Source organism: Myxocyprinus asiaticus, chromosome 2 (genome assembly GCF_019703515.2).
Source record: "Myxocyprinus asiaticus isolate MX2 ecotype Aquarium Trade chromosome 2, UBuf_Myxa_2, whole genome shotgun sequence".
NCBI lineage: Eukaryota > Metazoa > Chordata > Actinopteri > Cypriniformes > Catostomidae > Myxocyprinus > Myxocyprinus asiaticus.
Window position 1 is genome coordinate 22422141 of NC_059345.1, and position 13592 is coordinate 22435732.

At 37.7% G+C, this 13592-nt stretch overlaps 1 protein-coding gene across 4 annotated transcripts; it reads left to right on the plus strand.

The window, feature by feature from the left end:
- Positions 1–1151: 1151 nt before the first annotated feature.
- Positions 1152–12568, plus strand: tmem102 (transmembrane protein 102). Of its 4 annotated transcripts, none has more exons than XM_051722978.1 (3): positions 1152–1284; positions 1909–2134; positions 7958–12568. In XM_051722978.1, exons 2-3 carry the CDS (start codon positions 1933–1935, stop codon positions 9313–9315), a joined length of 1560 nt encoding a protein of 519 aa, XP_051578938.1. In that variant the 5' UTR covers positions 1152–1284; positions 1909–1932; the 3' UTR covers positions 9316–12568. The 4 variants fall into 4 exon arrangements, with proteins under 4 accessions (XP_051578938.1, XP_051578948.1, XP_051578931.1 ...); XM_051722988.1 differs by having other exon boundaries at positions 1156–1254; positions 1923–2134; XM_051722971.1 differs by having other exon boundaries at positions 1158–1254.
- Positions 12569–13592: the final 1024 nt, after the last annotated feature.

The following is a 13592-nucleotide window of genomic DNA, read 5'->3' on the forward strand; positions in this document are numbered from 1 at the left end:
CAGCCCGCACTCCAATGCTATTGGCTCGCGCTATAGTCAGTCTTTACAGGTGGGAAAAGCCACCTATTCAGTCACACTCTTTAAAGTAGTGCAGTGCTGTGACTACTTTTGTTTAAAATATTTGCATGCTGATTGCAATCACACATTTTTAGGGGGTCTGAGATGAATTTTAAGGTGACTAAAGCCCTCCTAAATAGGGTCTAGCAACGGTATATTTAACTATTTAAAAAAGAACTTTAATTATACCTTACTGTATTATTTATCTTGATTTTGTTTAGCAGAATTGTTATATCAAATTTCTCTACCTTTCTGATGTCAGGGATGCAAACTACTCACCTTTCAGTTAAAGATCCCTTTTTTAAACTAATTTAGCCAATTAGTTTGGAAAAAATGCAATACTTATTAAAATCACTTGAAAGGGGGACTTATAAAATACAACAAACAAATCAACTAAAAATATACCCTTGGGACACCTGCTATGACTTTTTCACGAGTTTGCACCCATGTGATGCAATATGAAACAACATCTTACATAAACTCTTGAAATGACAAAATCAGAAGGCTACATTTATTTATTTATTTTTCTAATTAAGGACCAATATTTACCCTTTGCATTAGATTTTTAGTGGCATTATTTATTTATTTGTTTGACTTTATGTGAGGGCATTTTTCTTTCTAACAATATAAAAGTGTCATTTCAAAGCCTTCAATTTAATCCATTCTTTCATATCAATACTGAGTCTGAAGATTAGTCTGTTACCTATAAAATCAGATTGACATAAATGTATGCCATATCCACATTAATCCTAAATGCCTAAAATAGGATAACTAAGTACACCAGATGTTGCATAATAATAATAATAACAACAATAATAATAATAATAATAATACAAAAACAATAAAACAAATATAAAAAAACAAAGGAATTTATTACAAAGGGCATTTTTTAATATCACAGTTTAAATTTCGAGGGCATTTTTGTCACTTTCTATATATTTTTTGCCCTGAGACCCTGTTAATTTCTGACTCTTGTGAGAGTTCAGTTTCATTCTTTATATGAAACTCTGTGCACTTGGGCAGGGTAGGTTTGTATCCCATTAAAAGTACTACTATTCCCAAGGTTCTCGGAGGAGGTCCGTGATTTCCGGGAATAGTGTTGCTAGTGGGAAGATGCGCGCAGGAGGACCTGTTGGAAAATACGGGAGCAGAAACCCTGTTTCAGATAAATCAAAACAAACAACCCGGGGTCTGAAGGTAGAGAGCGTCGAACTAGCAGACAACAGGGTGTGTGTAAATTAGAGTAGAAATACCAGCGCTGATACTTGAGGTCTGTAGTTGGTTAGCACGTTAGCTCTCATATTTACTGATCCACACCTGCTATTTAGCTAATTTGAGCTACTTGATCTTCATGCGTCACAGTGTGGGCACATGCTCGTTTATCAGCTGTTTAAAAAAATCCCATCTTTTCCCCACTCCTTCAGCCCATGGCATGAGGAATTCTTAAAGATCCGTATGACTTGGTTTTAGAGGTGTCGTTGTGTTTATTATAATGAAAGATCAAATGTGTACGTTGTTTAACTGGAGAGACTAAAGGAGACTGTTTAGATGCTTAATCTGCCCTGACCTACATTCCACTGCAGTTGGTATGAATAACAAACATGCCTTTAAGTATTAAAGTGTTATTAAAATTTAACCTAAGTTTGAGTTGGGTAGTTGGCGCGATTCAGTAGGACTCGTTTAAAACGCTGTACAGACTGCTTTTACCAGCAGAATTGTGAGTTTCGCTTAATTTAGAGAAATTTGCTTAATTCGATATAAAAGTAATTACCGACATTCCTTAATTAACGGACATACAATTAAGACTCAGTACGTTTTATCAGTGTGATTATTTTGTGATTGTTTGGCTAGTGCTTTTCTCTCAGGTAATGCTCAATGGAGACGCTCATGAGTGCCGTGGCCCCGCGTGCACCGACGCCGGTGAAGCGGGTGTCCGAGGTGGATTTCCGCTCGGGCACGACACTGGAGCAGGTGTCGGCGCAGGTGCAGGAGCTCGTTCAGCTGGAGCAGGGGGAGTTCGGAGACCAGACAGCGCTCGAGGTGCACACGGCCAAAGACTTCATCTTCAACATGTTGGGTGAGGAAAAATCATGGTCTCACACACATAATACTTATTAAATGTGTGTATATTAACATTGTGTGTGTATGTAGATATTTACAAATACTTACACAAAACTTACTAATTTCTATTTCATCACAATTAATGTCATATTTTTGTTAGCCTTTTTTAACCTAATTCCTTTAAGACACTTTAATAGTTTAACAAATAATACAGATTACATTTTTACATTGCACAGCTAAAAATCGGAAATTTCTGACTGTTTGCGAACTGACTAAAATTTTAATTTAGTTCATTTAATTTTCACAAGGGCCAATTTCTTGTTCAGGCAACAATGCAAGTGCCAAATAATCATTTACTAAATGTAATACAGTGTTTTAAGTATAAATGACATTGTTTACTATTCAGTTACAGAACTGAATGGCTTAATAATGACTCTTACAGTATGAGCAGGTCCTCTATAACCTTAAAATATAACCACTAATGAAGGTATATTTTCATTGTACTGATAAGTCTCTGATTCAGTGCATGACCCAACTGAAACTATTTGTCCAGCAGGTGTCTCTAGTTCTCCTCGGTTTTGTTTCCCAGCAGAACAAAACAGCCCTCCTCCCAATACCCTTTTCTCATCACTTGTTGCTATCCCCGTACACACACACACACACACACACACACACACAACGTCATCCTGCAGGGCTCAATGCTAAGGATTTTTTTCAACTGTGTTTCAGATTTTTACTTGCCCTGCCAAAATTTTCACAAAAAGGAAAAATAGCTTCTTTTTTAATTCTAACTACTACTACTACTATTTTTTTTTTACAAGAATAATTTAGAAAAAAAAAATGTCAGAAGCTTAATAATTGTATTTTTTTTTTATTAAACATTACGTTTTTAAGACATTTTCTCCCAAAATTGTATAAAATGTATAATTTTCAAGATAGCTGTAAATTAAAGCTTTATACCTTATGTGACCCCATATAAGTGCTTTACAGGTATAAAATCATAAATGATATTAACCTCCTGCCATTTACATGTTTGTGTTTTTCAGCCAAGAGTTCAGTGGCGCAAATGATGGGTTTTTGGTCAACCTTTGGCCAATTGTAGTGTTTTTGAGCCAGGCTCAGAGATTTAGTGTCCGAGTTCAAAGATTAAAAAAAAATCACAATCTTGATTGTTGGCTGAATGCAATAAACATATACATTTGAGAGAGACCTTGCTACCAGATCAGTTTTGAAGTGTAATATAGGTTGATATAAGGTCTAATCTATGAATGCGAATATAAACGTGAAATTAGACAGTGCAAACAAAACAAACTGATACACAAGCACAGGAAAAAAATACCCTTCTAGTCCAGATATGAGAAGTTTAACAGGTGTGCTATGACGATGATATGAAGTAGACCATTTTAAATGGTTATCTTCACCCTGTTTACAGGTTGAAATGCTAATTGTTAATTGTATGGTACCTTACATTTAGCAAACAGAGCATCTCATTATTTCTGCCAGAGGAATGACCCGAGTTTAACCCTGTTTAATTATGTTTCATCCAGCCCTCCCATCTCTTAAGGCGACAAATGAGAGAAAAAGGCTTCTATTATGGGAACAATACTAGACTCTGTCCCTCTGCTAGTGTGCATGCACTATAAACTTATGTGCGTCTACGTTGTGCTGAGAGAGATATAAATTAAACTATTTATTTCTTGCATTGCAATATGTTAAAATGAAAAATGTGGGAATTTTACGCACTGTGAATATTGAATGTGCAGAGATAATGAAAATTTTGCGTAGCACATGCAATCCCACTCGAAAGTCATGAAGTGTTTTGTTTTTCCTTGGAGAGCGCGCTCCGGGCTCGTGCTCGTCATTCTGTTCACTATGTTTATTTGTGTGTTCATGCAACTTTGCCTTGGCTCATTAAATATGTTATGTGATCTCTGCATGCATGGTTAGAAAACTGTGTTTGCTCTGTGTAATTGTTGTGCTCTCTCGTTTGTTGTCAGCCTGCACAAACGGTATAAGCGCAGCACCGGGCCTTCGGGCAGTCCTTATTGTCGAGCCCTGTCCTGTCTCTTTCTCCCTCTCCTCTTTTGTATCAGTGAGGGATGAGCAGATTTTGCAGAACTGTATTGTTCTCTGAAAACATCACCACAGCCATTTCACATAATCCTGTCAAATGCTGGATTAAGTGACGATTTCTCTTTTTCTCTCTTTCTGTATTTTCCCTCCCTCCCCAGCTGCATTTTGCAGCCACAGCCTTTCCTCATGCATGAAAACTTTTAGCCTCCAGCTTTTCTCTTTTTGTCTCATGTGTTGCATTGTTACCTATGAATCATGTAGAACTTAATTTGTTTGTCCTTTACGTTCAGACTTTTGTTTACTAACATGGTTGGTTGGATGAATTTATTTTCTGCCATCCTGCCTAGGAAACTTTGCAGTTTCTCTTTTATCCACCTCTTGCTGCTTTCAGTTGTTACCTGTCCCCTTTTCCCCGCTCTCTTCTTTCACCCCTTGATGTTCAGTCAAAAGCTTCCCTCTTTCCACTGTCTCCCTCTCTTACTCTTTACAAATAGGCAGACTTTTTCAAGGTAGCATCCATCACACACCCACTGAGAGTGACAGGCAGGCAGCTTTTTATTTTTATGCTAGGGAGTGTGCTCCTTAGCATTAATTTGATTATTTAGCCCTGCTATGTATTATTGAACAACTGATGATCCACTTTTGATGACCCTTGTCTTTACCTGCTTATTAAATTTTGCATGTTAAGTCTCTTCTGAAGGCCAGAAAATATGAAAATGAAAGCCTCGAGTTAAATGAATTCATCAATGTTTGTTTCTTTGAGCATTCACCATTATTCCCCTTTTCCACACCTCCATAACCTGCAAACATTTACATACCATTTGCATGCCAGCTTGTAGACTCGCTACAATACTGTAACCCTTTCCCTCCCAGCAGAGCTAATTAAATGGAAACAGTGTTATAGCTGGTAAAAAAGTAAAGGACAAAAGGGATCATTATTATTGTAGAAAAACAAGAAATATTTTCCAGCTATGATGTCATCCTGGAGTGAAGGTCACTGGGGTCAATAAGCAAAAATAATAACAAATGTTAGTGCGAAGACACGCATCATTGTTTTTTTTTTTTTTGGTATCTCCTTGGCTTGTAGTTCCTAGTTGGTTTCATTATCCTTCAACAGAAGAAATCAAAATCTGGTACATTCCTCCTTGAGGGTTTCTCAGATTTATTTTCCAACAGGGCCTTAATATGCAAGTGAACATGGAATTTTTTTTTTCTTTTTTTTTGTGGACATCAAAAAGACAAAAAAGAGATTGTATGCATTTTATATTTTTTGCAGTATCAATCTCTAATTAGAATGGAAATATACTGTAAATGAATGCAATGCATGTTTTTAAGAAGCATTTAAATAATTGCATTTTAATTTGGTATAAACACTTATGCAGCCCTCATTCATTCAGTGCATCTTTAATGTGCAATTTAAATTGGGGATACACTGATAACATTTTTTTGTGCCAACACAATAACCAGTTATTTAGAACAACATCTGCTGATACCGACAGTTTGGTTGTTCAGCTTTTTTATGCTACCTTGTTTCAAATTACTAATAATTACACAACTTCAAAAGAACATTTTTCTTTGTCTCTGCATGTCTTCAAAATTTCAGAGTAACTGGTCTCAGTTGTAAACAAACAACTGAAACAAAATGCACATTCTTAACTCACATTAACTGAATGCTGAATAGCCTCTTGTAAGGCTTACGTTAAGTGCGTAACTCGTGCATTGACAGCAGTACATACAAAGCTCTATGCTAACCAGCTCCCTTTTGGCATCCGTCATGAAGACTGATGTTTCTTCTGAGCTGTTGGAAAGCATAACTATTCTTTTGTTGTCCTCAAGTGGTCAATCAAGGTGACTGTTTGATAGAATGATGAGTGGAAACCACCTGGTGCCGATGGCTTTGGCAGTAGGGGTTGATGATAAATTAATTTGCATTAAACAATCTGGTAATTAGTAAAGCTGTTGTTTCTTGTGTTGGACAACCTCTCCCTATTTCCTCTGTGGATGATCATCTTTAAAGAATGGGTCATTAAAGTACTATAAAGTAACAGCATAAAATATGGCTGCTATATTAGTAATTGTTCTTTTGTTGAAAATGTCCTTTTAATTACAGTGGATTGAAATGAATTAAAATGTGTGTGGTAAATAATCCTAAAGTTCTCCATGGTGAGCAGTCAAACAAATACAAAATAAAAAAAATACTATAGGAGATTATATCAGACACTTTTAAATGAGCAGCTAAAGCTTTTAAAAAGAGGGGTCACATCTGAAAGTGAGAGCATTGGCTTGAACTACAAAACAGAAGAAATTGAGGCTATTAATTTATGCTGGAAGGATGCATAACACCATTAGAAATCCTCCCAGTTTGCTGGTCAAGTTGACAATGGCTACGTTTACATGTACACCAATACTCTGATTATTGCAATAATCAGAGTATAAGGAATAATTAGATTAAGATGTTTACATGCTTTGGGCCAACCACTTCAATCTCGTTTACATGCTACTTGCCATTACTCTGATTATTTGCTGAGAAATGTGATGTTTTAATGCTTTTTTATAAATGAATATTTTTACAACAAAACAACTTGATGCAAATATGTCTCTTTAAATACAGCTTGACATAGTTTGTGAGTCTTTTTGAACGATTTATTAAAAGAACCACTTTGTAAGAGTCATTTTCGACTACACTGGATGCGCTGTCTGTTTTGATTCACTATAAAGAATCGGTTCATAAGAGTCATTTGTGTGTGAATCGGAAAACACGCGATGGATGTTGTTGCATTTCGCCCATGTGTTTGTCCCCAACATTCAATTCAGACTGCAAACAGATATTCACATCTCAGGGAAAATGTTTTCTTTTGCCGTGTTGCTGTAGATGGGGGAGCACCACTGCTGGAAAACTGTACATGGAACTGCTGTTTTACATGAAACCGAAAAGTGCAGCTTTTATTTTTTCGTAATGTTTTCGAACATGTGCTTTTATTAGCATAATTGCAATATCATAATTGCAATATTCTGTTTACATGAGCTACATTTTAATAGCAGTATTGCCTTAATCACATTATAATTGCATTTATGAGGGTGCATGTAAATGTAGCCATTGATAACATTTACAAATGATAAGGAATTAATTATATATTAGATTTTGTCTAACAAACTGACCTTTTCTTTGGAATTTTGAGCTATAATAGTTCTTTCACTCTCAATGTTTTTCCCTCTTTCTCTTCCCCTCTTTTGTCTACCTACCCCTTCCTTTTCTTTTTTTTTTACACAAGTGACAAGGGACCAACTGCCTCTCTTGTACCGATGAGCAGTTTGCGCATGTGTGTTTTTGTCTAGTTTCTTACTTGTAACATTTGTGCTCACACTGACCCTAGTAAATTTCTTCTTGCACTTTCAAGAACCACACAGTTTTGAGAGTCAGAGGCCTTTCCAAGTGTGTGATTCTTATACATGTTTACCATATCACATAGCAGCAAAGATTAACTGTTTTCTCAAGTCTGTCTTGCATGTTCAAAAACACAATAAAAGAGTTATGTTGTAATTTGCTACTTAGTCAGCAATGAATGTGTAAGTTGCAACTTAGTCAGCAATGAATGTGCAAAGATATACACTTCATCTATTGCATTCCACTTAGAAAGTCTTTATCCAAATAAACAGATTCTTTACATACTGTAATTTTGTGTTGCTCACCATGACATTACCTTGCTGAATATTGCACAATCCGAGTCCTCTGTGTTTTTGACCCATTTTTACGTCATCTTCACAGGCCTGGTGCAGAAGGTAGACAAGCGGCTACCAGTTGCCAATGAGTACCTGCTGTTATCAGGTGGGGCCAGGGAAGGTGTTCTTGACCTTAATCCAGAGCATCTTGGTGACTATGCAAAAGGTGTTGACTTTGATTTGGACTTTACTCTCTTGGTGCCTGCTCTTAAGCTGCATGACCGCAATCAGCCTGTAACACTGGACATGCGGCATTCTCCGCCATGCCATTCATGGCTGAGCCTTCGACTCTGCGACCCTGCGATGCTATCACGGTGGCATATCTGCTGTCAAGATGAGAATAGAGAGGAAAAAGATGATGATGAGGAGGAAGAAATTGGAGCAGTACAAGGCTCAATCCCATCCTTGCAGTCTCCCCAATCATTAGATGGATGCTACTTATCTCCTTTGCTGGTCACTGATTGGTTCTGGGATGTAGTTAGGACAGCGGTGGAAGAGTTGCGACAGAATCCTCAAAGAGGGATTCCTGTTCCTGATCGTGTGGAGCGGAATGGTCCACTAACCACCCTAATTCTCACTGCAGGAACTAGCCGAATCCTCTATGACTTACTTCCAGTAGTTTCATTTCGTGGCTGGCCAGCTGTTGCTCAGGGCTGGCTCACGACAAATCATTTCTGGGATGGTAAAATAACAGAGGAAGAGGCCATCAGTGGGTTTTACTTGCTTCCTTGCTATTCGCCGGCTGCTAGCCCTTCTACCAGAGCTGACCGCGAGTGGAGACTAGCTTTCTCCCGCAGTGAGGTTCAGCTGAAGAAATGTGTGCCCTACCCAATGGCACAGGCCTTCCAAGCAGCTAAAGCTGTACTGTCAAGACTGTTAGTTCGTCCACGCACCGGCCTTAGCCTCTACCACCTACGTACCTTGATGTTCTGGGCATGTGATCGCTTGCCTACCACCTATCTTAGCTGTCCAGACCATGAGACACCTGCCCGGCTGTTCCTTGGTCTTCTTGATGACTTGGCACACTGCATTCTGGGCAAAAACTGTCCCAATTACTTCCTTCCCCAGTGCAACATGCTAGAGCACCTCAAAGACAATGCCGCACTATTAGTTGCACGGAAACTTGCACATTTACGCTCCGATCCTGCCGAGCACTTAAGAGCAGCATTCAACCAGGCACAACAGGCATGTCAGCTCAAATGTGAAGCAGCTGGAGCTGCAAGCAATGGGCATGGCTTATCATCGCTTAGGCATAGCTATGGTGCTGGATTGCCTCAAGATGACCGGTTAGCACAGCGACTACAACAGCTGGTAACAGAAAACCCTGGCAAGTCTATTTCAGTTTTCCTCAACCCAGATGATGTTACACGCCCACATTTTCGGATTGATGACAAGTTCTACTAAGCAAACTAAGTTTTAAGGTTTATACACTGCCCAGGGTACAGCAAACCTATACAACATAGCTTATAATAAGCGGACATAATCCTCTCAAAGTGCTACTGTATTAAACCAAATCATAAACAAATCCCATGTTTCACAGAGGTTTTTTTGCCTCTGTCCCACAGTCAAACACTCAACAAGACTGACCACAATCAAAAGCACTTGTTTGATGCTTTAGTACAGGATTGAAAAGGGGGTTTCACATGACTCACGTCAGCTTTGCCAAATACATTTAACTGTTTGGAGTGCAGCATCAGCATTTCCTCAGGCTCCAAAGTTCAAACAATTTCAACACTGACCCCATTGCAGCTGACCTTCCAAAGTGTCGACCAATGATTACCAGGCAATTCAGATGATGCATCATTACATTGGCGGTGCCAAATGTCAGAAATTTTTTTTTCTGCTGTGCGTTTTGTCTGTAGGTCAAAGCGGCGCTTGCGGTGCATTGATGACCTGACGCGAGTCATGTTACCAACAGGTGTCGCACATGTCAATAGAAATGAAAAAGATGAATTTATACTATTATGCAACTCATAAAATCTTAAAAGGGGTGATTCAAGGGCATCTTACAGATATCTCCCATTGATGGACTAATCCAATGATATTGTATAGGGTTTTCAGAAGGTTCACTCTAATGAAATCAAATGTCTTTTTGTAAAAAAGGTTTGGGATTGTTGATTACGTAATCTCTTTAGTTTTGTCTGTCAGTTACCCTGCTTGCTCCCTTTCTCAGGTACATTTTTTTTCTTTTGACTGGTGAGTCTGAGGTGTTTTACAGTAAGAGAAAATAAAAACAGAAAGAGAGAATAAAGAGACAAGGAATATCTGTCAAACCCAGGCCTTGTCCTTTGTTTGTAACACGCTGCTGTATAGCCTGTAGAAATAATCTTTTGGAAACATGAACTGTTCCAAGCTATTTTTGTTTACTTCATTAGATATCTAGGTTAGAGTGTGCCGATGATGGCATATAAGATTTCAGAGACTATTTTAGATGCTGGATAGTGATTGGTTGAGCTAATGACTGTGATGGATGCTAATTGGGTATCAGCTTGGTTTCTGATTGTATTCTAATCTGCACATAAACAGATTTGGGCAAGAGTATGTGTTAGTTTTTTTCTAAGGGCTTTTATCATTTGTGTGTATGTGTTGTGTATATGTCTCTGAAAGTTCCTGAGATGATTCAGAGAATGGGATTTTGTGGTGATAGATCTCTGCTTGAAATGCTTGTTTCAATAAGCTTCCAGAAATAAAAAAATTTTTTTGGCACTATGCAAACTGGAATAATAGAGGAGAGATTTTGAGCTAAAAACTGAAGTTTAGAGAAAGGGAGTAAGATAAGGATGGAAGGAGTGTGTGATAAAGGAGGTGGTGATTCTCCTGTGACCACTTGTGTTCGGATTTCGAGGGGAGGGTCTCTGGTTTCATGATGACATCAGTCATTACTGCAAGATAATAAACAGCTAAAAAGTAATAATAATAATAATAATAAAAGACAAAGTGTAAAAAAAGGTGCACTGTTTCACCCAGATGCAGTCCCAGCTTGCACAAACGCAACATTTCGAGCAGAATTTCCATTTATTTTAGTGCTAATCTGAGCTTCAGATGTGTGTGCATGTCATCTGTGTCTCTGCATGTTGATATCAGACACACTTAAGAAGTTCTGTGAAGTTCTCATGCTTGTATATGTATTTTGCTTTTTCACATTTTTCCAGTCTGACGGTTATTCCCTTTTAAGGGCACACATAACCAGCAATGTTTAAACCCTGGTTTTAGCGCAGCGGTAGATTGACAGGTTGAAGGGTGGTGCTTTGCTGCTGTCCTGGACGGATTGCGTTTCACACCTCAGATGTGATGTGGTCACGTGTGCTTTTAACTACCTCCGTATTTGGTTTCATTGAACCAGTCACAAAGCATTTTAGTCCCAATTTCCACCAGAGGCAACTGCTGACCACTTGTGAAAGGCTCACCAAAAACGGATCTTAATACCAGGTTGAAATGGGGTCAGGGAGAGATGGATAGAGAGTCAAACACAATGTCCACTAGATAGATTAGACCCTACCAATGGAGCTTCTGGGACTGCAAACAGCTGCTCTCCCTCACTCGTTCTCTGTTTCTGTCTCTATCCTAATTCCTTCCCACTTCATCGGCCTCCATCGCTCACTTTTCTTTATCCATCTCTTCCTCCTTGGAGTATGTTAAAGGATTAAAGTACAATGTTACATGTGTATTAAGAATAAATCGCATTAGCACCCTGTGGGAGTTGGCAGACTATTCATGTGTGCTGACATGGCTGCAGAGCAGATGCAGAGCAATCAGTAACAGAGTTGCCTTTGAATGACTGCAAAATAGTGAGGAAAAGGCTAATCTGACTTTTTGCTAGTGGATTCCTTCTCCCATAATGCTGAATTTGAGATGCACATTTGTTTGTTAAATCTGTTATTAAAGAAAAATGAAATGGATGTATCTCTAATGTATATTGTCAGGGTTTGAAAATGTATACCTTAAAATGTCTATTTAGTGAGTTTAAATATTTAAAATGCTTGAATCAATATTCATAAATGTTTTGTTTGTTTTTGTTTTTTTTGCATATATTATTACCATTGTTTAGCACAATGCCTGATATCAAATGAACAGTGGAACTATGCAATTTCAGAGGTTTTCCATCTCTGTAAATATAGATATTGTAAATGTAGATATTAAGGCCTACCATCATTACCAAGAACATTTCATACGAATAAGATGATTTAAATGGGAAAAGTCAATGTTCCTGCCTCAGGGCTTAATAAAATATTCCGGACACATTTCAGATGAAATATCTGAAGAAAACCAAAGCACATTTATTCCCTCCCTAAATTATTAATGATGCTGAAGTGGTCCCAGTGTTTCTTTATCTGACAGCAGTGTCACTCAGGTTGTGCTGTTGTGTATAATTTTTTATTTTTATTTTTTTATTTTTTTCCCTTCAGCTGAAAAGCAAACAAATATGAATGTAAACAGCATACCTCTTATTAATCTAGCCGTCATCTCAAATACCCTGAGTGGAAACAGAATAATGTGTATGTAAATAATGTGTATGTAAATTGTACCAAATATTTCATTTCTCATGTGCCTCAGAAGGCATTTCTTTTTCTTTTGAGCAGATTGCCCTCTTTTGTTGTGATGATGTGTGATGCTCTTTACAGCTGTTCGATTCATGAAATAAAACATTTCATCTTGAGGATTTGCACTGTGTTTGATAGCAGCTGTAAATGGTGCACATGTCTTGGTGTTTCACTGAGAACTGCATGAACAAAAACAATTACAGTAAAAGCTGACCGTCCTGTACTCTAAAGCCCAGTTTTGGGACCAAGTTAGTGTTTAAAGGGAAAGTTCTGTCATAATGAAAGTTTGTCTTGCATAATTTTCTTATCTTGTTTACTTCTCTTAGTCATATTATTTCCTTCCTCTATCACTGTAAGTAAAGAGCAAATAAAAAAATACATTCTTATTTAAAAGAATAGTTTACCTAATCATTTACTTACCCTCCAGCTGTTCTAAACCCTTATGACTTATAAGTATCATAAAAGTCCATGCGAGTTTAAATATTTTGAAGGCATACAGAAACAACCCAAAATGTAATTAAATAAGTTTTCGCATGAACATGCGTTCCACTGTGCACAAGCTTCTCCCAGTGCTCATGAAGCATCAAGATTTTCACTGAAAAATGACTTAAATTACAGGCTGTTTCTCACCAAAACATGAGAATAGTATGTCTTCAGAGGACTTGAAATATGACACACGAGCCGCATGGTCTTCTTTTATACTTTTGGGTCCTTTTTTAACCTTTAAAAGGATAATTTTTATAATTTAATTACCTTCCCTTAGGTCTGCTGATAATGTTTGTAAAGTTTTGCACCAAAACTAATGTAATAATCTAGTAATATATGATCATTTTCCACCTTGTTTTTGGCCCGGTGTCTGATTTGCTTAGTTTTGGCCTAAGCACCAACTTAAAACTTCAACGTAAATGCCCACTGTTATGATTGGCTAACATTGTGCAGCCCCTCAAATACAGCCATATTTGAAACTCAATTGGAAGAGAATGAACAAGCTCCTCAACATTATAAAACTAAATTTAAGGGTTTACACGCAACGCACATCCAACACACCTCATCCGGATATGTTAAACTGCACAACTGTTAACACTCAGCACCATAAACTATCAAACAGTGATGACATTTGAAATATTCATGAAATAAACT

Bases quoted from the DNA above. Each gene is read 5' to 3' on its own strand.
- tmem102 (XM_051722978.1), top strand. From the start codon at position 1,933: ATGGAGACGCTCATGAGTGCCGTGGCCCCGCGTGCACCGACGCCGGTG. The intron at 2,135-7,957 runs GTGAGGAAAAAT...TCATCTTCACAG, and splicing joins CTTCATCTTCAACATGTTGG to GCCTGGTGCAGAAGGTAGAC.